We start from the raw sequence: 24,253 nt of genomic DNA on the forward strand, positions 1-24,253 counted from the left end.
ATAGAGGCATACAGGCTCTGTATGGTTTCTTGCGGCACATTTGCCCACAGATATTGCAGCTGGACCTGTAGACCCTGCAAACTCCTAGGTTGCTAAAGCAGGTGTCCCAGCTAGTCCCAGAAAAGCTTGACATATAAGGCAATCAGGCAGGCCAAGGAAGCATTGTAATCTGGTGGACACATTCCTGGGAAACCCTTGCTGTGTGTGTGAGAGAACATTTTCCTGCTGAAAGATACCAGTTGGAATTCCTGCCATGAGAGGCAACATATGTGGTCGCAGGATGTCCTGCACATATCACTGAGCTGTTAGGGTCCCCCCCCCATCACTACTAGGGGTGCTGCTTCACTCAGTACAATGACGCGCCTTATCTCAAAGTGTATTAACTGGGCAAATAGTCTGAGTGCATCGAAGAGGCATCTGTAGCAGTCAACAATTTCTCAAGAGGTACACCGTGTTTACGTATAAAGACACTAAACAAGGATAAGGAGGCAGAGGGAAAGAAAACTGCTGAAGCATTTCTGTCATACTCAACAGCAAATGTCCACTCGGATCAAACACATATTTTCCTACACTAAATTCATAGGAGCAAGCACGCAGCAGTAATGTCAAGAATGGGGGACACTACACAACATGTACCAGTTTAGAACAGAGAACATAACCTCTCTGCTTTCATCCTACGTACAGAGATGAACAGAGTTACAGCAGTAATCATAGTAAAGCCGTGAAAGAGGGAGCCAAGGCACGGCTCTTGTTCACATTCCTGAAGTGGTTCCTTACCAAATGTCAGCTTCTTAGATCAATATGAGATTTGCATAAGTCTCAAAGATCACAACACAGAACAGACTGGGGAGATAGCTGCGAACTAAGTTTCTGGGTTAGGTGGCTATTATATATACCTATATATATATATATATATATATATATATATATATATATATATATATATATAATTATTGAACTCAGACTTGAACTCCCACATGATGTAGTGAAATATTGTACTTCGCAATTATTCCATGAGAGGACATCCTGGTGAGTTTTCTTTTTTAAACTTCTTTATTTGTGGGAAAATTCTGAAATTTTCCAAAATAAAAAAATATAGAATATGCCCTTAGATTTTCTTTTTTTTAAAAACCCATGCCAAGCTATTTTAGTGGATTCCTGCAGCTGCGGTAACCTGTTGAATGAGACATCCTGGCTGGGAAATATGTGCTAAGGTGACGCAGACAAGCAAAACATACAGCACATACTGTATAACAATATCAACATAAAGGAAGAAGTGGAGGAGAGAAGAAAACAGAGAGAGAGGTCTGTAACCAGGTATTAGGAAGTGTCTCAAATAAGGATGGGTAGGAAGACGACCCTTGGAAAAGAATCCAAAGAGTCCACATGGAGATACAAATGCAGAATGTTTGCCCTTGAGTAATGTGGTGAGCTCCATTAACAGGATGTCATCCACATTGTGAACTTCGTGGCTTATGGATAGAAGGCATGTAGATTTCCAAAGGCCTGGGACACATGAATTGGCAGTGTTAGGTTGGGTTCACATCTGCGTTCTGGATTCTGTTATGGCTTTCCGTTCTAAAATGGTTATAACGGAAAATAACGGAATCTATAAGACGGAAGTCAAAATTGAAGCCTTTAAGAGGCATTCGCCATACTGCCTTGTATTATGACAGAATGCAAAACGGAAGCCTTTAAAATGCATTCCCTCTTCATAGAAGTCTATGGGAATCATAACGGATCTGTCTGGTTCCCGTTATGCAAGATGGAAAACAAAGTCCTTTAGACAGGACTTTTTTCTCCGTTCTGCATAACAAAAATGGGACGGATCCGTTATGATTCCTATAGACTTCTATTAAGACTGAATGCCTTTTAAAGGCTTCCGTTTTGCATTTCGTCATAATACAAGTCTATGGGCAGTATAGCAGATCCGTCCTTCTGTCTTATGGATTCCGTTATAACCATGTTATAACGGAATCCAGAACACAGATGTGAACCCACCCTTAATTAGATATTTTAGAATTGATCTGCAATATGTTCCCTTGAGAAGATCAGAGAAGTGGAGATGATATAGAGCAGGGGTTTGGCTAATACGAATGTTTACGGCTTCACAAGACACTATGTGAACCCCCTGTTCCAAAGACATTTTAGTAGACATAATGCAATATAACCGTATATAAAAAAAAAAAAAAAAAAAAAGAGTATTACAAGCTGGTCATTCAGAGCTTAGGTTTACCAGAAAGGAACCTTTATCTATGATATCTACAGTTGTGCTCATAAGTTTACATACCCTTGCAGAATTTATGATTTCTTAACCGTTGTTCAGAGAATATGAATGATAACACAAAAGCTTTTCTGTCACTCATGTTTAGTGGTTGGCTGAAGCCATTTATTGCCAAACAACTGTGTTTACTCTTTTTAAATCATAATCACAACACAAACTTCCCAAATGACCCTGATCAAAAGTTTACATACCCCAGTTCTTAATACCGTGTATTGCCCCCTTTAACATCAATGACAGCTTGAAGTATTTTGTGGTAGTTGTGGATGAGGCTCTTTATATTCTCAGATAGTAAAGCTGCCCATTCTTCCTGGCAAAAAGCCTCGAGTTCCCCTAAATTCTTGGGCTGTCTTGCATGAACTGCACGTTTGAGGTCTCCCCAGATTGGCTCAATGATATTGAGGTCTGGAGACTCCAGAACCTTCACTTTAGGCTACATGCACACGAACGTTGTTTGTTTCCATGTCTGTTCAGTTTTTTTGCGGATAGGATGCAGACCCATTCATTTCAATGGGTCCGCAAAAAATACTGTGTGCTGTCCGCATCAGTATGTCCGTTCCGTAGCCCCGCAAAAAAAATAGAACATGTCATTCTTTTTTTTGCGGATCCGCAACTTGCGGACCGCAAGATACATGCGGTCGTGTGCATGTAGCCTTATTTTGCTGTAGCCAATGACAGGTCGACTTGGCCTTGTGTTTTGGATCATTGTCATGTTGGAATGTTCAAGTACGTCCCATGCGTAGCTTCTGAGATGAGGAGTGCAAATTTTCCTCCAGTATTTGTTGATACATTACTGCATTCATATTGATATGAATTCTGACCAAATTTCCTGTGCCTTTGTAGCTCACACATCCCCAAAACATCAGCGATCCACCACCATGTTTCACAGTAGGAATGGTGTACCTTTCATCATAGGCCTTGTTGACTACTCTCCAAATGTAGCGTTTATGGTTATGTCCAAACAGTTCAATTTTAGTCTCATCACTCCGAATGACTTTGTGCCAGAAGGTTGTCTCTGTGCTGTTTGGCATATTGTAAGCGGGATACTTTCTGGCATTTGCGTAGTAATGGCTTTCTTCTGGCAACTCGACCATGCAGACCATCTTTCTTCAAGTGCCTCCTTATTGTGTATCTTGAAACAGCCACACCACATTCTTTTAGAGAGTCCTGTATTTCACCTGAAGTTATTTGTGGGGTTTTCCTTGCATCCTGAACAATTTTTCTGGCAGTTGTGGCTGAAAATTTTGTTGGTCTACCTGACCGTGGTTTGGTTTTAACAGTACACCTACTTTTCCACTTCTTAATTAGAGTTTAAACACTGCTGATTGGCATTCTCAAGTCCTCTGATATTTTCTTATATCCCTTTCCTGTTTTATAGAGTTCAACTACATTTTCCTGCAGATCCTTGAAAGATGCAAGGGTCTGTCAGGAGTCAAGAAAGTCATTGACTTTTTATACACACCCACTAATTACAAGCAAACAGATCACAGGTGAAGATAGTTACCTTTAATAGCCATTGTAACCCTTTTGTGTCAAGTTGTGTGCATGTTATCAGGCCAAATCACCAGGGTATGTAAACTTTTGATCAGGGTCATTTGGGAAGTTTGTGTTGTGATTACGATTTAAAAAGAGTAAACACAGTTGTTCGGCAATAAATGGCTTCAGCCAACCACTAAACATGAGTGACAGAAAAGTTTTTGTGTCATCATTCATATTCTCTGAACAATGGTTAAGAAATCATAAATTCTGCAAGGGTATGTAAACTTATGAGCACAACTTATATATGCCCCAATAGGCCATATTGATAAGCATTCTATTGATGAGTAGAAATTTGCAAATTGTTCAAAATTCTGCCAAATCGGTTAACTGATTTGATACGAGCCCAAATCCATTATACTTCAATTAAAAGTGATGCAGTTGGTCAGACATTTGTGTATGACACTCAGAGGTCTCCTAGGACTCATATTTTTTTCTCTCGTCTCTCACTTTTTAACTTTTTTTATTTTTATTAATCATACCTTTTTTCTCTCACATACTCTTTCTCCCCCCTTCACTCCCACTCACAATCTCACTCTCCCAAAAATCGTCTGAATCGAATCACCAAAAATTTGGATTCTACAAAATTCTGGTTGAATCCAATTAGTTTACAATCGATTCACTAATCTCTATTGATGATACAACCCCTTTCAGGTGCGGATTTGGCCATAGACCTTACAGGGAAATTTACCATTGGGCCGATGCCCAGGGGGCCACCTGAGACCTCCTCACAGCCGCCAGTGGAAGTTTTTGGGGATGTATTTTGTGCTGCTGGGGACAGTATTTTGTGATGAACTGTGGTATTTGGCTCTGTTGGCGTGGTATAATGTGCCACATTATGGTATTGCTGGCCCTACCTTTTTGTGTTGGCCCTTCCTTACATCAATTTTGACTCCACTACAAAACAGGGCCACTTTTAATATTTTTTCCAGAGCTACTTTAAATTCCCAGTCCATCTCTGACCCCTTTAAAGGGGTTGTGTCATCTCAACCATTGGTGGCAAGTTGCTAGGATATGCCACCAATGTCTGATAGCTGCAGGTCTAGGAGGTGGACCCGCAGCTATCAGACATTGATGGCATATCCTAGTGACTTGCTACCAATGCTTGAGATGACACAACCCCTCTTTCTTTCTCTCTCTCTCTCTAAATTGGAGCCTGCAAAGTAAAGGAGAGTGGACCACGCATCTGTGCCCGCCCTCCATTCATTTTGATGGAAGTGCCAAAAATAGCGTCCCATAAAAATTTAACTTCTGATGAAAATGGATAAGCCAGTGCTTGGGTATTTTTATCAGTCACACAGAAATTAAATGGAGGGTGGTGGCGTGTGTGCGGTCCACTCCTTCACATTGCATGCTCCGTTCTAGAGATAGACTTGCACCTATCAGACATTAGTGGCATATCCGATCAATATTCCACCAATGCTTGAGATGAAACAACCTCTTTAAGCCATTCCCAATGCATATGTGTAGGTTCAAGCTTGGTGGTGTACAAAAGGACCTCAAACCACGGTTTTCCCACTGCAGAGAAAGACATATGCTTGGTTAAACAATTCAGGGATATCCTTCCTACATAATAATGGGGAAATGTAGTTCTGCATTGTAGACATAGAGCAGAAGTAAAATAGAACTAATGACACTACACAAAAGAAATCAGTTGCATTTCTCTTTTACATTATATTATCACAAGAAGATCACAAAACAAAAAAAAATAAAAAATCATGGACACCAGCCAACATCCATTATACATTCATATATTCCTATATCATACAAACCTGCTGCACGATTGTTGTTAATTCCAGGCATAGCTGAATTACATTGTTCCTTGTAACTGAGTAATCTGTCACAGCAGCAAATGGTGATCTAGAAGATAAAAGATATTTCAGCACGTGTGATAAAACTTCAGCAACAGAAACGAAAACACGCAACTAAACTGCAAACATTTCTCATCACTTTCTCGTGAAATGAGTAAACAGCCTTCAGTGACAATTACAGGACTGCCATAGAAGTGACCTGCTATGGAATGTACTATATATTGCTAATAAGTGAATTTCTTCTTTTAAAGAAATAAGTGTTTATGCATGTACTATACATAGAGTATGTCAGGGTGGCTGAAATCAAGGTTACTACTGAGAATCCACTAGCAGATGTGTCATCCAAAATGAGTGGGTGATAACAGTTTATCTGTTGAAGATTACTGCTAGGAATGAGAGGGCGGATAGCTTTCTCAGTAAAACAGAATGACAAGGTAAAGCATCCCCATTGCTTGGAGAAGGAGAACGAACAGAAAAGTTACAGAAAAAAAAAAAGTGTATTCTGGCAAACAATGTTCTCTAGATCAGTATTCCTCAACGTTAGTCCTTAGGGCCCACCTGCCGGTCATGATTTGAGAATATCTCACAGAATGAAAACCTGTGGTAAGTCCTGATGGATAGACATTGCTTATATCACCTGCTCAATACTAAGGAAGTCTTGAAAACATGACTAGTAGGTGGCCCTGAGGATAGGACTTGAGGAACACTGCTCTAGATGACCAGGAAGATTAAACAAACATATGAGGACTCTACTGCTAAGTCAAAATCCACACTATATACCAATGTCTCTATAAGACCCCCAGACCCCCATCAGATGTTTGAGGAAGCCTCAGGGCAGCTTACCAAACACAGCACCATCCACTGGATAGTGGTTGTACTTGGTACAAAAACTTGAATGGAACTGAGCTACACCTAGGCAGCCTGACGTCACTGGCCTAGGAAGAGGCCATAGTGCTAACTGGAGTGCCACAGTCTCCTTGAACAGCTAATCAGAAGGGGTACTGGGTGTTGGACTCCCACCAATCTGATATTGATGACCTATTCTGAGGACACGCCAACAATAGCAAAATCTCGGAGAAACCTGTTAAGGCTAATATATCAGTATAACTCAATGGACTACAGGCAACGGGGATAGGGGATAACTATTAGATCGGTGGGCATCCCACCGCTAGAACCTCCAGCAGTCACCACAATGGGTACCCCTTACCCCTCAGAGCGCCGCGAATTGAACAGAGGGGCAGATTGGGCATGCACACTGCTGCTCCATTCAACTCTATGGGAGTCATCTCTCTCCAGAACTCCCATAGAAATGAATGGAGCTGCAATTTGTATGCCAGACCTGCCACTCCATTCTATTCGGGGCTCTCCGAGGGGTACAGGGTACCCGTTCTCGGTGGGGGTCCCAGCATAAGTTAACCCTTTTAAGAATAAAATCTCACTTTTACAATCATTGATTGCTCCCTTACAGATGCAGATTTCAGGATTTCATAAATAAAAGGGATAGGAACAGATCCTTGGTGATCCCAGCAGAAAACCTGGTAATAAGTTGTCTGTGACCTATCCCATTCCCAATACAGTTCAGTTACTGCTGGTGGTTAATATAAATTAGCTACAGTACCAGGATATGCTACTATACTCTACCATGAATACTAGAGCAAAATAAAGACAGTACTAGATCTCACTTAGAAAGTTCTACACGCATAGCATACATCGTATGGCTTCAGACACTGCACAGATACTGCAAGTTATTCCATAATTCAAATAAACTTGATACAAACATCAGAGCAATCATCCAAACAGGGCAACATGTTTAACAATGGTCTTCAATGGCTTATACTATTTGAAGTATAGGTAATGAAGCATTACCTATAGTGGCCTTACAGTACATTTCCATCTTTTACTATTATGTTGTTTTTAGGTCCAACATTCTGACTTGACTTTGTAATCTTTATAGCAGACAGAGCTCCGTTTATGTGATAAAGACCTCCAAATGCATTGCAGCTGCCACTTGAAGGGGTTGTCTCCCTTCAGCAAGTGCCATTTATCACATAGACAAAGTTCATGCAAGGTACTTACTAGTGCAGGGATGGCCAACCTGAGGCTCTCCAGCTGTTGCAAAACTACAACTCCCAGCATGCCCAGACTGCCTACAGCTAGCAGCTTACAGCAGGGCATGGTGGGAGTTGTAGTTTTGCAACATCTGGAGAGCCGCAGGTTGGCCATGCCTGTCCATATTGCCTTCTTTTGCTGGCTTGATTCGGTTTTCCATCATCTTATACACTTCTCGTTTCCATGGTTATGACCACCCTGCAATCCAGCAGCGGTGGCCATGCTTGCACAATATAGCAAAAGCTATAGTGTGCATGCATGGCCACCGTTGCTGGATTGCAGGATGATCATTACCCCCTAGATACGAGCAGTGTATAATATAATGAAAAAAAAAAATGAAACAAGCCAGCAAAGGAGGCAATAGGGACAATCACAATACATCAGTAACTGCCTTGTTTCAATGCTGACTACATGATAAATGCCCTTTGACAACCCATTTAAAGAATTAGAAATGTTCAAGGCTACTTTCACACGCACGTTTTATGTGGATCGGTCATGGACAGTTCAGATAATACAACCGTCTGCATCTGTTCAGAACGGATTCGTTTGTATTATCTTTAACATAGCCAAGACGGATCCGTCTTGAACACCATTGAAAGTCAATTGGGGACGGATCCGTTCTGAATGGAAAAGTATCCGCTCAGAATGCGTCAGTTTGCCTCCGTTCTGTCTCCATTCCACTTGCAGCATTTTGGTGTCCGTCTGACGAAACTGAGCCAAACAGATCCGTTCTGACACACAATGTAAATCAATGGGGACGGATAGGTTTTCTATGACACAATCTGACACAATAGAAAACGGATCCGTCTTGGTTATGTTAAAGATAATACAAACGGATCTGTTCTCAACGGATGCAGACGTTTGTATTATCTGAATGGATCCGTCTGTGCAGATCCATGACGATCCGCACCAAACGCGAGTGTGAAAGTAGCCTAAGTTGTACATAGTAAACTCCCCCTATCAGATGCTACAGGCCATCAGAATTTCATCATTTAGCTTAAACCATGAAATGTAAAACTATGCATTGGAAAATGGAGCTCTGAATGTTATCAAGATACATTATATGGCCATTCTCTTAAAGGGTGTCTGATAATAAAAGCCTCACAATATATATATTTGTTCTGCTCTCCCTAGTCCCTACCTAGTGCTGTCAGCAGTTTAGCATAGTCATAACTGCTGACAGCAATAGGTAGGGCCTGGGAATGTGTGGTATAAACATACATATTGTGGAGCTTTTATTATCAGAATTATTGTGAACATGAACTTTTATTCTGCCAGAACCTACTCCTTAAGTGCAATGGAGGTGGAGTTACATGTGAAGTGCTCTCTGCATTGAGCTTCTTCACACTCCCCTCTGCTTTGAATGACCGCTGTAGCATCTAACCAAAAGACCTCTACAGATCTCATTGAGAGTACAGGGGAGTGGTTGTGAAATAGATCTGTGCAGAAATCACTTCACAGTGAAGCGCTGCCGCCCACTTCCCCTACGCTGTGCCCAGAGAGAGACCTAGTTGGACGCTACAGCTGTCACTCAAAGTAGAAGGGAAGTACAGGGAAGAAACTCAATGCAGAAAGCAGTTCACAGTGAAGCGCCACCTCCTGAGCACTTAAAGGGGTTATCACATGCCTAATGTAAAAAATTAAAACCAGACATCATATAGTACATGACAATCTCTTTCTAACAAAGCTAGAACCACCTGTGTACCTCACATGGATCAAGAGATCTCCCCATTCATTGCTCTGCTAGATTTATATCAAGCCGACAGCTCAAGGGGAGTGTCTCTTCTTCTGGAGCTAAGGGGGCGTGTCTCAGCTCTCCCTATCACAGCTCAGAAGACAGCTGAGGGATGAAACTGAGCATGTGCGGCCATCTCCACATAAGAATAAAAGGATTCAGATCCAGGTACTGGCTTGAAAACCGTTGAATATTTTTCGTGGAACAACTCCTTTAAGGAACAGAATGTGGAAGAATAAAACTTCATATTTTCACTACTCCTAATAAAAGCTCCACAAAAGTCATATTTGTACTGCTCTCTTCAGTGCCTACCTGGTGCTGTCAGCAGTTTAGCATGGTCAAAACTGCTGACAGTGTCCATTTAAAGTAAAACGTTCCCTAATTTTAAACATTATTACTATTAAACAATAGCTTAGGTAATGTGCAGGCCTAATAGGAATTTGAAAGTCACTGTAGTAGCAATGTAGGGGTGTGGTGTTGGGCTTGCAACCTTTACCCCAGGTACCAACAACCCTCCAGACCATCTCAGTATCAACGGTGTTAGGAACAATTTTCCTCTTGCACTCGATACATTTGACATACACTGAACCAAGAAAGAGCCCGATTTCCTAGTCGATCACATGGCGATTGATCATATTAACCTAATTTTCCTCATTCCATTATATAGGAGTCATGAAAGAAACGCTTGACCAAGGCACACAAAATGTGGACTATGGCATTCCATAGTGAAGGTGTCCATGAATCCCACTGGAAATCCCACACAGCTTTAATGTTACATAAACACTTTGATCTTCTGCAGAACTTTTTCTCTATAAATATTTCATAGGTTCAATCATTAAAGTGATGCATGAAATATTCCAATATGCATAATTAACGTAACATAGTACATGCATACAGGGTACACAACGCGTAGCCTGTTCTACGCAACCAACGCAGCCATTGCTATAACTTATTTTATATCAAAAGAAAATATGAATGAAATGATAAAAAAAATTGTGCGGATCACTTACTTATCCAGTTTATGCCCTATCCATCTTTTTTTAAGGTTATCGATGTCATCCTGATCAGCGTGACAATACCTAAAGCAAGAGAAGGACTTAAACATACAAGAAGGATTGCTGGTAACAAAGGTTACAAATCATTACATCACACATATTGCTCTCATCTGCAATGCAGTATGTTTACATGGATTCACAAATCACTGGATAAAAATAGAAGACGGAGTCATTAGAAATGCACAGAAAAGCTCTTCACATCCTGTAATGACACATTACATATAGGAGAGATGGAAATTATATAGGAGAAACAGTAGATCTGGATGGGTTTTCAAGCACTCTACCATATGACACAATGCTATCTTCATGGGATTTGGCCAACATTCGATCAGGCAAATTATTATAAAATGCCTATCTATATTTATTTAGTATGCACAAAAGAATTGCCCTGGATCAGAAATCCTCTCCAAGTATGCCATTATTCCAATTACAACTTTTTGGATCTCTCCATGTACGGGGCAATCCAGAAGCTTGGCTGGACCATTTTTCAGATGTGTTCTTACAGAGATACATGCACTGTATAGACGTTCAGGCAATCTACTGTACCTAGACAGTACTGTAGTGTTGTATGGATTATGTACATCCAGACACCTCAAAAGTGAACCAATTCAGACCTAAACCATCCTTCCATCCATTGCAGTTAGTAACCCAGCAACAGTTGTAAGGAATACGCGAGACGCTGTGCACCCAGGGCTGTTTTACTACAATTGACTACACAATGATTGGTAGGGGCAGCAGATGTTGGCCTCCCAACAATCAAACACTTAAGGCCAATCCTAAGAATAACCCATCATTTAGTCTTGGAGGACCCCATTCACACATTAAAGTGTGACCTGATAATATGCAAGGAACTGTATTATGGACTGTGCCTGAGATTATACAGACAGTCGGAGCAAGCTCTATTTTTGCTAATGGGTCTGTGCACAGAATACAAAATGACCCAGCTGCCACTTGACATTTATGAAATTCCTTAACAAAAATGTTAAAAGGCATTTTCCAGGCTTATAAAATATACAACAATACTTACATATGGCTGAATGCTCACAGATCATGCCACCATAGATTAGAAACAGTTATTTTACATTTTCATTTTGCAAAGTGATAGACTACAGTTCCAATTAGTCCTCTCCCCTCTCAAAGACGTGGCTTCTATATACAGCTGACTGCATGCCCCACTATAACAATGTGTAACATAGTGCCGCAGTCATTTCCTGTATGCTCTGCTATCCATTTAATGATTCTGCTTTACTTGCTCCCCAGCATATGAAACACAATCCCGACAGAGAGGAAGGAGGAGAGCCAGGGAACATTGAAGGTAAGAGGGATGTGATGTGTGATTGCCTGTATATCAGGGAGAAAGGAGAGAGCACATGCCGGAGATAAACACTACGAGCATGGCTTTGTCACCTGTGTAAGATTTACAGAAGAATTCCACCTATAAGACTAACTCTACTGCATGTAAACCATCTACACATAATTTTTTAACGACTGGAAAATTCCTTTAAAGGTGTCCATTTTGGAACACAATTTTAACGTTGGCATATAGAATTAAAATAGCAGGGATTCTTATGTACACTCTATTATCCAAAGGTGCACTCATAAGGATATACTGTGTTTAGAACTGAAATCTCCCAGCATTCCTTGATGCATCAAGCTTTGCGTCAAGCTTGTTCTGGTTATTTGCAATATAATATTATTTGTAGTCATAACAATTTTCACTGTACAGTAATCTGCATACTATGACCACAGCTAAGATTGTTGTCAATAGCAACCAGCAGAACTGTGAACTAGGGCTGAAACAATTACTCTATTGAATAGAGTAATTTGACCCAAAAAAATCCTCGATGCAAATTTTTTTTTGGAGAGGCGTTCCTACAGGAGAGGTAAGCATTTTATTTTACTGGCGCTGTGGACATGGCTAGGAGGGGGAGATGGTTGCACTGGGGGGCAAGCTGGTGACACTGAGGGCAAGCTGGTGGCAATGGGGGGCACCAGATGGCAATGGGGGGGACAGCTGATGGCACTGGGGGGGTAGCTGATGGCACTGGGGGGGGGGCAGCTAATGGCACGGGAGAACCTGATGGCATGGGGGGGGGGCAACTAATGGCACGGGGGGCTGATGAGTTTTTATAAAGAAAAGCGTTCTTTTAATTTGTTTTTTGTTATTAGAGTACTCAATCATTGGATTAAAATCGATAGAATACTCGAGTACAAAAATAGTCGATAGCTGCAGCCCTACTGTGAATGCAGCTCTAGACTATAATATAGGCTGCAAATTAGGATTAGCGCTAAATAAGTAAATTGCTCAAAGTTATGCAGATTATATCCATATGTAAAGTGCAAAAATGTTCCACATATTCTGGCAAAGTATATTAGTTGGAACAGTGATGCAATAGTCAAAAATATCTAGATGGTTTAGGGTCCATTCACACATCCGTAGTGTATTGCGGATCGGCAAATTGCGGATTTGCAATACACCAGGCCGGCACCCCTATAGAAATGCCTATTCTTGTCCGATATTGCAGACAAGAATAGGATATGTTCTATTTTTTTGGGAGCCGCGGACCGGAAGTACGGAGCAGCGGACCGGAAATGCGGATGTCCGCATCCTTTCTGTCCCCATTGAGAATGAATAGGTCTGCACCCGCTCTGCAGAATTGGGTCCGTCACAGGCATTGGCTGCAGTGACACATGACTCCCGTGCAGGCTTAAAGTTTACTAGTAGAGACTGGACACACATGCCAAAAGCAGCAGTGGACCAAAGGAACTTAGGTACTTATGCTTCCCTCCACAGATTTGGTGTGTGTGTGGGGGGAATACAACAACAAAATACAACAAAATTTGGTAAAATTTTGTAAAAAGACTGGAGAACTCCTTTAATGGTAATTTATTAAGACTAGCGTTTGCTATGCCAGTCTTAAATCAGAAGTGCACTGGGTTAAGAAGCACCATATTTATTTAAAGGTGCAGGCCATGTAATAAATTTGGTGCATCTTTGGGATGTCTATGGGTCAGAAATTGAAAGCTTTGGCAGTTATATAGTTGCCTAGGTTTCAGATATAAATTACACCAGGAAACTGGAATAAATTTAGTCTTTCGGGCTGTTGTGGCCGGTCTTATTCCACTAATCCCCACCCACTTTTTGCAAAAGTGTCTAGAGTGGCAGGAAGTAATTATTTTTGGGCAAAAAGAGCCTGCACAAAAAATTCTGACCTTTTTTGACACCAGAAACTGGTGCATGGGGTTTCCAAAATTCTCCCCTTAGACTTTAAAACCCAGGCACTATTTTGTCAGCAGAAGTGGCACTAGGGCTTCATAAACAGAACATTCAGCAAGATCAACATATTTTTCAAACGTATTTATGGTAAGAAAATTGCCAGAAATGTACTGCTAAATCTGCCCTATTGAGTTACCATAAATCTACTTTCACACTTGCGTTTTGTACGGATCCGTTCAGATAATACAACCTTCTGCATCCGTTCAGAACGGATCAGTTTGTATTATCTTTAACATAGCCAAGACGGATCCGTCACGAACTCCATTGAAAGTCAATTGAGAACGGACCCGTTTTCTATTGTTCCAGATTGTGTCAGTGAAAACTGATCCGTCCCTATTGACTTACATTGTGTGCCAGGACGGATCCGTTTGGCTCAGTTTCATCAGACGGACACCAAAACACTGCAGGCAGCGTTTTAGTGTCTGTCTCCGGAGCGGAATGGAGACTGAACTGATGCATTCTGAGCGGATCCTTTTCCATTCAGAATGCATTAGAATGCAAACTGATCCGTTTTGGACCGCTTGTGAGAGCCCTGAACGGATCTCACAAACGGAAAGCCAAAACTTCTGTGTCAAAGTAGCCTACATAGCAACACTACTTTCTCAAATATTAAAGATGGCAGAACAGCAATAATCCTTTAAAGGTATTATCCAGCTTTGGGGTCTTTAACAGACCCCTGCACCTTGCTGTTTGACTTCTGGGTCACATGACACTTGAGAATACAAACACCGCTGAGGCCAGTCATTGGCTGAAGCAGCGCATGTGACACCATCCATTCAAAAGTTTACAGGATAGGGACCAGAAGACAAGAGTGGATAGCAGCAGATGAGTATTCGTATTTCAACAGTTACAAGACGCAGCAGAGGTCTGTCCATTAATCCTGCACCCAATAATCCAGATGTAAATAACAGAAACCTATTTCATATTAGAATTTTAATTTGGTCTTACATCAGATACTGTACTAATAATTTTATAAAAATCTGACAATGCTGAGATTTACTGTAATTCTTTTTATACAAAGGTGTCAAATGGTAAATCCAGCCCTGGGAGTTGTGTCATCACCATAATGACTACTTTTAAGATGGGCACCTCAAAAACAATACAGGTGACAATTTACCTACAAGTCAAATATTCTCACTTTATCAATAGATAGGTGACACACAATCTAGAACCTCAATACCCAACCTGTGGTACATGTACGTGTCTACCAGAAGATGTGGGCAATATCATCATGCTGTGATATATATATAGTCGTGACCTTGGGGGTACTTTGATCTCATATATTTCATTTGAATAGGGGCACTTGGAAACAATCAGAAACGCTATTCTAAAGCCTTCATCAAACATATTTACACTTGTGAACCTATGGAAATCCTACCTGTCCAACCAAGCAAGGAGGCTCTTTGCTGAACCAATAAGGTCTACAACAGATGTCAAGAAGTCATTTGGTAATTTTCTGCTGCTCTTCCCATCATAATGACCACTTCTCCTTCTCCCAGTTATAAAATTTTGTAGATTTTTGGCAGATGCATTTAATTTATGTGAAAGAGTTTTCAGATTTTCTGTTTCCAGTCCATAATTCTGAAAGAAAAAACATTTGAGAATAATTAATTCAACTTTTATAAGATAGACCAATAGGTCCCATGTCCCTTATTTGAATGGAGTGGTGGGTGAGCATGTCGTACTCCCGCTCCATTTAATGTCTATGGGACTGCTGGAGATAGCCAAGTACAGCACTTCATGTTCTCCAGCCAGGCCCAGTTTTCAGGTTCCTCTTGACATGCAGTCAATGACCATTCTGCCAGTGAGACAGAACTGTTATTTCCTACATGTTGAGAAGAACCAGTTAGCAGAGACTGAAGAAGGACATCAGAAAGCATTGGAATGGGAGTGACAGGGAATCGGTAAAGAATTTGTGAGCATTGACTTATTTTGTTATTTTACACAATGAGGAGCATTAAAAGAAACAAAACATTAAACAGCTGGACACCCCCTTACACCAGCAACTATGCAAAATCTTTATATAATAATATATTTTTTTTTACTTACCAATGCACACAACAAATCTACTGCTTCCAAAATGAGTTCCTGGTGTCCAATCCTTGTGACTCCCAGTTCTTCCAGTTCTTGATGAGTAATACGAAGTAATTGGTCCCCGGCAATTTTTTCCCTCTCAAAGTTTTTGATATACTGCTGCAGACAGTCATCCAGACCTGATGAAGGATAATTGTGGTGCTGAAGTTTTTTGACAATGCAATCACAGCTATTTCATTTAAAACCAAAATAAATTAAAAAAAAACTGTAAAGTCCCTTTATAATGCAACATGTGAACATCAGGATTATCACAGCTCATAAAATGCTGTACAGAACCAAATACATAATCATATAGTCTCTAAAAGCATAAAATGCAGAGTGTACAATACTAAGTAAAAATAGTCACAACTGAAACAGTCAAATTCTAAGTTTATTTATCCCATATAGACCACTATAAAGGCCTATAAGGTATAATGGATTTGCGCTTCTTTTCTGATTTGGACCCAGTCCTGGTTTTGGCTTACAAATACCGACGGTGTGACAGTGGCCACAAACTAAAAGGGTTGACCTGTATGAATGACCCATGTCATACTGAATGCCTTCCACAAAATTAAGCTGATAACTGGGGGACTTCTCTCTGGGTACTCCCCAGATCAGATATTTGTGGTTTAGTAATAATGTATGCACCCTTAATGTTGTCACTCATTGTGTCAGTTTCTTTGCGGTTCTTTACTGCAGAGCACCTACAAAGTAAGTTACCTCAGATTCCTAAAATCTCTCAATGTCAACATAAAGAACTAGCTTTGATATATTGGTGCACTCATTCCTTTAAATATTGATTCACCATTTTCTTCATAAGACCAGAGGCGTAGCTGAAGAAGGTATGGAGGTAGCAGCATGTTGTCTGAAGTGGCCTGAAAGCCCCTCTGATACATAAGACACCAGTATTATAAAATGTCACGTGTATATTATATACATACACTTCAGGAGCTTCAATTTATGCGTGCGCATACAACCCACTCCACCATGCATTATTTGGCAATAAGCACTTGATCCCCAGCACCCCAGGGGTGGTAGTGTTAGAAAAATGGCATTCCCGTGCAAGGCATAGCAGCTGTTCAAATTTTCTTTTTGAAGGATGACCATTTGAACACCAGAAAGTGCTACGGATCTGATTGGCTTTTTTTATTTATTTATTTTTTAACACTAATTCCACATTATTCTAGTAATCAAGTGTGGTCACTGCAGACCCCAACCAATTACGCTTAGCCCTAGTAGTATGCCACGCCTTAGAGAAAACGCCTTTAAATGTAAGGCCTCTTTCACACGGGCGTCACGTTTTGGCTCAGGATGCGTCCCGGGTGCATTGTGGCAAACTCGCGCGAGTAGGTACGCCATTTCAGTCAGTTTTGACTGCGATTGCGTTCCGTTGTTTAGTTTTTATCGCGCGGGTGCAATGCGCTTTGCACGCGCGTGATAAAAAACTGAATGTGGTACCTAGACCCGAACTTCTTCACTGAAGTTCAGGTTTGGGTTCAAGGTTGTGTAGATGTAAATATTTTACCTTATAATATGGTTATAAGGGAAAATAATAGCATTCTGAATACAGAATGCTTAGTAAAAATAGGGCTGGAGGGGTTAAAAAAAAAATATATTTTTTAACTCACCTTAATCCACTTGTTGGCGCAGCCCAGCTTCTCTTCTGTCTTCTTTTTTCAGGACCTGAGTAAAGGACCTTTGATGACATCACTGCACTCATCACATGGTCCATCACATGATCCATGATGGATCATGTGACGGACCATGTAATGAGCGCAGTGACGTCACCACAGGTCCTTTTCCTCCTGCACAGCAAAGAAAGAAAGAAGAGAAGCCGGGCTGCGCGAACAAGTGGATTAAGGGGAGTTAAAATTTGTATTTTTTTTTAACCCCTCTAGCCCTATTTTACTAAGCATTCTGCATTAAGAAGGCAATTATTTTCCCTTATAACCATGTTATAAGGGAAAATAATAATGATCGGGTCCCCATCCCAATCATCTCCTAGCAACCATGCGTGAAAATCGCACCGCATCCGCACTTGCTTGCGGATGCTTGCGATTTTCATGCAGCCCCATTCACTTTTATGGGGCCTGCGGTGCGTGAAAAACGCACAAAATAGAGCATGCTGTGATTTTCACGCAACGCACAAGTGATGCGTGAAAATCACCGCTCATGTGCACAGCCCCATAGAAATTAATGGGTCCGGATTCAGTGCGGGTGCAATGCGTTCGCCTCACGCATTGCACCCGTGCGGAAATCTCGCCCATGTGAAAGAGGCCTAAGTTGTAAAGGGGCTGCCCAGGATTTTACAAGTGATGACCTATCCTCATGATAGGCTACCAGTGTCTGATTGGAGGGGGTCCAATTCCCTACATCCCTGCCAATCAGCTATTCTACATTAGCTCCAAGACTGCAACTTCACAGCTGCGTCCACTGTGTAGTGAATTGAAGACAGAGCAGTTTAGTTCCAGAGCCAGCATTACTATGAAACAGCTGTCGGGGTAGAGGATGTCAGTGTCCTGCCACTCAAACATTGATGGCCTATCCTATGTGACTAAAAGGTCTCTACTTTCAAAAGTCTGTTTTATATACGTTTTTGTCACTACTTCATAATCCATAAACTTGTTCATCCAGACCCTACCTGACCATTTTTATTTTCACAAATTAAATGTGAATTTTTAAAAGCTTTGCAAATACATTTACTCATTGAGTTTTTCTTGACGTAGTTTTTACATATTATTGATTGCTGAGCATGACGCAAGTAAAATTAGACAAATATTAGACACCACACCAGGGCATGTTGGAAACGGCTCAAAACCATGGCCCATGGTGCTGATGAGTCATAAAAATCTGACAGACTCCCTTAGTCCCTTCTGCTGAAATCAGCCCAGAGCAACAGCACAACAAAGCAAGGCTAAAATACAGTATATACTGTACATTTAGAGTATTCGTTAGGTGATACAATTTCAAAGCAGAATGTTCAAAATTAAATAGGATGTTGTAGATGTCACTCTTAGCCTTACCACTAGTAGCCTTCTCAGAGGTACTGGAAATTCTTTTAGGGGTTTACCTAACCAAATGAAGTTTACTTTGTTTATAAGGGTTGTCAAAAAAAAGGGGTCTGCTTTCTTTTCAGAAGTGCTTTTAGCCATAGGGTGTATCTGGTATTGCAGCTCAACCCTATTCAAATAAGTAAGATTCCCTTTCAAATACTTGCATAGCCTTTAGACAAGAGGAGCACTGTTTATACTCTTAATTCCAGATAACCCTTTCAGAGTGAACGTTTTACCAACTCATCAATATAGTGTCATAATCTGAAAAATACTGTGCAGGTGAGAATTAAATTATTCTTCATTACTGTCTTCTCTTATCTTTATGGGATACTGAAGTCTCAATTCCACTTACTGAGTACAGACTAACTAATCTACAAGAGCAAAAGTGGAGTTCATCTGAACCTCCAAAAGTGTTGCCAAATCACCTGGGAGCTCCACAGACACCCTTCTACTTGTTTCTGCGATTCCCTCTGCTCCCGAGCATGCCACAGACCTGGGATGCCCAACCTGTGGCCCCCCAGCTGTTGCAAAACTTCAACTCCCAGCATGACTGGACAGCCTACAGCTATTAGGGCATGCTCGGACTAGTAGTTTTGCAACAGCAGGAGAGCCGCAGGTTGAGCATCCTTGTCATAGACAATGTACTGATTCAGTGTCTGTGGAAGTACCCAAGAGCAGAGGGAAGCAGAGGAATGGAAGACCCACCCCTGGAAACACCCTAAACATGCTGGAAACACCCATTCACAGTTGGTGCTTAAATAAGTCATGCCCATTTTCGGCCAGCGACAGCCCAAATTTGCCTGGACTGTCTCTGAAAATTAGGGAGAGTCTCTGCAAATTCAGGACTGAGTATCTAAATGTCTCATCAGTCCTGAAACCACAACTCTCGCACAGTCAACAGTCCATAGAGTGGATTAAGCCATGAAGCTCATATATGATATATATACAGTACAGACCAAAAGTTTGGACACACCTTCTCATTCAAAGAGTTTTCTTTATTTTAATGACTATGAAGGCATCAAAACTATGAATTAACACATGTGGAATTATATACATAACAAACAAGTGTGAAACAACTGAAAATATGTCATATTCTAGGTTCTTCAAAGTAGCCACCTTTTGCTTTGATTACTGCTTTGCACACTCTTGGCATTCTCTTGATGAGCTTCAAGAGGTAGTCCCCTGAAATGGTCTTCCAACAGTCTTGAAGGAGTTCCCAGAGATGCTTAGCACTTGTTGGGCCTTTTGCCTTCACTCTGCGGTCCAGCTCACCCCAAATCATCGCGATTGGGTTCAGGTCCGGTGACTGTGGAGGCCAGGTCATCTGGCGCAGCACCCCATCACTCTCCTTCATGGTCAAATAGCCCTTACTTTCAAAGTTTTCCCGATTTTTCGGCTGACTGACTGACCTTCATTTCTTAAAGTAATGATGGCCACTCATTTTTCTTTACTTAGCTGCTTTTTTCTTGCCATAATACAAATTCTAACAGTCTATTCAGTAGGACTATCAGCTGTGTATCCACCTGACTTCTCCTCAACACAACTGATGGTCCCAACCCCATTTATAAGGCAAGAAATCCCACTTATTAAACCTGACAGGGCACACCTATGAAGTGAAAACCATTTCAGGGGACTACCTCTTTAAGCTCATCAAGAGAATGCCAAGAGTGTGCAAAGCAGTAATCAAAGCAAAAAGGTGGCTACTTTGAAGAACCTAGAATATGACATATTTTCAGTTGTTTCACACTTGTTTGTTATGTATATAATTCCACATGTGTTAATTCATAGTTTTGATGCCTTCAGTGTGAATCTACAATTTTCATAGTCATAAAAATAAAGAAAACTCTTTGAATGAGAAGGTATGTCCAAACTTTTGGTCTGTACTGATATATATATATATAACATTTATTCATGGATTAGGATTAAAATTTCCATTATATAGAATTATGGCAGTAAATAAATAATGTTCAGGCACGTAAATTCCTAAGTCGTGTTCACATGACAAAATGGAAAACGTATTTCTATGTGTAAAATACTCATTTTACTCTCCGAAATATGCTTCTAAAATGCTTGAAAACATCTTCCCATGGTTTTCAAAAGTGGCACTTATCTGAAGAGTTTTAGAAACTGATTTTTCCTAAATAAATTCCAAATCCACTTCTTTGCTATTTGGCATGAATTTTGAGAGTTTGTACAAAGCTGATAATGCTGCTGGAAAGTGAATATACTAAAAAAAAAAGGACCTGGATTTCAGAGGCTGGTTTCTGTTGCAATCAGCTACGTATCAGCTATTTTTCAGCTTCAAAAATTATGCCGTGTGAGCATAGCCTTATTCAATCTCTACAGTCACTTTACAGGGCATATTAGACAATTACTTAAATTTCAAATAAATGGATTACTATTATTAAAGGGGTTGGTCGATCTCACCCATTGGTAGCACATCGCTAGAACGGGACCCCCAAAATGAATCAGGATACACCTCGCAAGCGTGACCACCCTCCATTCACTTCAATGGAAGTGCAGAAAATAGCAGAGCTCTGACTTCGGCTGCTTCCAGAACTCTCACAGAGGTTAAACAGAGACGCATGCGCTGTGTGCTCTTTTTCACTTTGGGAGCCCTGTTCTAAAGAGAGGTGCAGAGGTGGAACCTGCACATATCTGACATTGGTGGCATATCCTAGCAATCAATGTGTAAAATGGGCCAATTGCTTTGAAATCCCTCAAAGAACCAAATATTTCACGTAGAACTAGACCAGTAAATTTCTAGAAAATGTGCAAATAATGTCAAAAAAAAAGATGTAAAAATAAAATATTCTGTATGTTGGCATGTGAGAGTATTGGCACAGTATGCTTTTTGTTTTTTCTAGTCCCAGCAAGTATACCATGTGATATGGCATGCAGTAAATCGCCAATGCACAAATATTGCTGGTCTCCATCAGGATAGGATATTGTTGTACAGTGACAATAAACCCCGTTACCATTTGACTCCGGCGCTGCTCAGAGCTTCAGCGTGAGCATTTTCCCTTGTCGAATTGCTCTGATTTACCCTCTCAAAAGTGTGAGGGCCTGACCAATGCAGTTAAGATCCATCAAAGTGACAGGTGTGGCAGTGTGACAAGCAGCAGTGGTCTTTAAGCTGCTTCATGCGCTTCGTTACTACTTTGGGTAGTTGCTATACAATTGAGTCTAGACCATTCTATTGCCTAGCTTTGCATGGTTGATTAGGGTGGAGTTGCTGATGCTTGAGACTATTTATATTCAGGCCTCACTCCATACAGGTTGTCAGGTACAATGTTTGCCATGTGAATTCCTCCCAGATTCTGTTATTCGGAGATTGTTCTAGTTTTGTGTTTATTCCTGGATCTTTAGATATTTTCTGTATATTCTGCACACGGACAGCAGCTTGGTGTGAGGAAATGGACCTTAACCACATTTGATTATTTATAATCTTATATATTCTTACTTTATTATTAATTTGTATTTTATTTTTATAAGTTTATGCAATATTATTTGTATTTATCATCACGGATACATTCTTTGTGATTATTTGTGGTGACATACTGTGGTTGTGAATGTTGATTGCAGAAGATTAAAGCTAAATACATAGTGTGAACAGACCATTAAAGTATTACATATGTCCTGTTTCCCTGGATTTTATCTGGATCTTTGTTACCGTCACCTGGTCTCCATACAAGGAAAGGCATATAAGAATTCCAACATACATTGCCATTGAGGAAAGAGCCAAGACGGCTTCGAAACACGTTTGACTATATTCTGTACACACTGGAGGAATTTTGAGAGGATGTATTTGATGGTTACCACTTCATCATTCACATTTAATTTTCATTCAAGTGCAAACATTATGCGTAGCAACTAAGCTCAAAGTAAGTGATACGTGTTTGCTACATCAATAGGGGGAGACACACTACCTGGCTGAGAGCGAAACGCATCTGCTGCACCAATTGGCACAATATAGCCAGCTAAAGTGTGGAAAACAGGGGCGTAGCTATAGGGGAAGCAGCTGCTTTGGGGCCCTAAATCAGAAGGCGCCCATCCAGGATGAGGATTAAAAGATTTTATTGTCAGGGCTCCCTCAACAGTATTATACAATGACATTTTATACAGTGACACTGTAGGAAACGGATGGAGTGGTCCCTGGGCCTCGTCTGACTAGCCACAGGTGTGAAGGTTGCAAAGAAATTGCCTTCAAAGTTATTTCTAGTTACGTCAATGGTGGAAAACCTAGGAAGTCAGCAAAGAAGACACATGCTCTGCTCCTCTGACGCTGCCCGCTGAGGGGTGTTATGAAGCGCAGACAGCTTTACCGCATATAAGGTTTGGTTGCATTGTACGACTATTAATAAAAATCTATTATCTAAGCAATGTAAGGTTATGAATGATCACATTCAGCCCAAATATATCTACATTCATATATCTTGCACTTTATTATTGGAATTGTTCCATAACACTACTGAAACGATTGATTACAGCAGAATTCATGTGTTCTATCTAAAAGCTTATCATCTACACAACACAATCTTACGATTTGACCCAGCAAATTATACCGCATATCTCACCCATCTCGTGAATAGTTATTGGAATTTATTTATACCAAAAAGGTGTTGTATTTAAATAGGAAGATCTACAAAGAAGATCATAATACATGATTTACTGTACATTCATAAACATGTCGGTTTTTTTTGTTTGTTTGTTTTTTATTAGGCAGCTAAAAGGCTTTTATAATATTATCCTCAAAGTTCCAGAGATATTTTATCTATTTTAGGTAATACACGAACCGTGAGGGTCCTGCGGTATACATCACAGACCAGGACATGTATGAATTTCATATTTTAACGCACTCACATCAATTGGTCTATATGTTTTTATGTAATAAATATATGATCAACTTAGTGGGATCTTTTGTTGAGGCAGCGGTTATGTTATTTGATATTTTGGGATCTACAGTTCCACAGAGTTTAACGTGTTTGCTGTGACCGATATTTATTTGCTGTTGTGCTGTCCTGACTGAATCACTGTGTTGAATTCAGATAGGGTCAGTTCAGTTTTGCTTTGTTTCTGTTTACGGTCATCCGCTATCTATCTGCATGTGATATCTGCTATCCACTCCATTGTAGGGTCACCTCCTCCTTCCGTGCCCCTCACATTCAGTTCATGACATATACTGGTATATTTGAAGGGGCTGTGCAACCAGTACATATTGATGATCTAGCCTCAGGATAGGTCATCAATATCTGATCGGTGGGGGTTCAACTCACAGCACCGTGGCTGATAAGCTGTTTGAAAAGGATGCGGCGCTCGTGCG

General features: G+C 40.7%; 1 protein-coding gene across 3 annotated transcripts in view; it reads right to left on the minus strand.

Moving 5' to 3' along the window:
* CNKSR2 (connector enhancer of kinase suppressor of Ras 2) overlaps window positions 1-24,253 on the minus strand; it is a 422,681-nt gene that overhangs the window by 331,198 nt on the left and 67,230 nt on the right. For all 3 annotated transcript variants that reach the window (XM_040423664.1, XM_040423663.1, XM_040423662.1), the window contains exons 2-5: window positions 15,854-16,017; window positions 15,183-15,385; window positions 10,483-10,551; window positions 5,590-5,677 (exon numbers count right to left, since the gene is read on the minus strand). In XM_040423664.1, coding sequence (XP_040279598.1) covers window positions 5,590-5,677; window positions 10,483-10,551; window positions 15,183-15,385; window positions 15,854-16,017 — 524 coding nt within the window. The remainder of the gene's footprint in view (window positions 1-5,589; window positions 5,678-10,482; window positions 10,552-15,182; window positions 15,386-15,853; window positions 16,018-24,253) is intronic.

Source organism: Bufo bufo, chromosome 3 (assembly GCF_905171765.1).
Source record: "Bufo bufo chromosome 3, aBufBuf1.1, whole genome shotgun sequence".
Taxonomy (NCBI): Eukaryota; Metazoa; Chordata; class Amphibia; order Anura; family Bufonidae; genus Bufo; species Bufo bufo.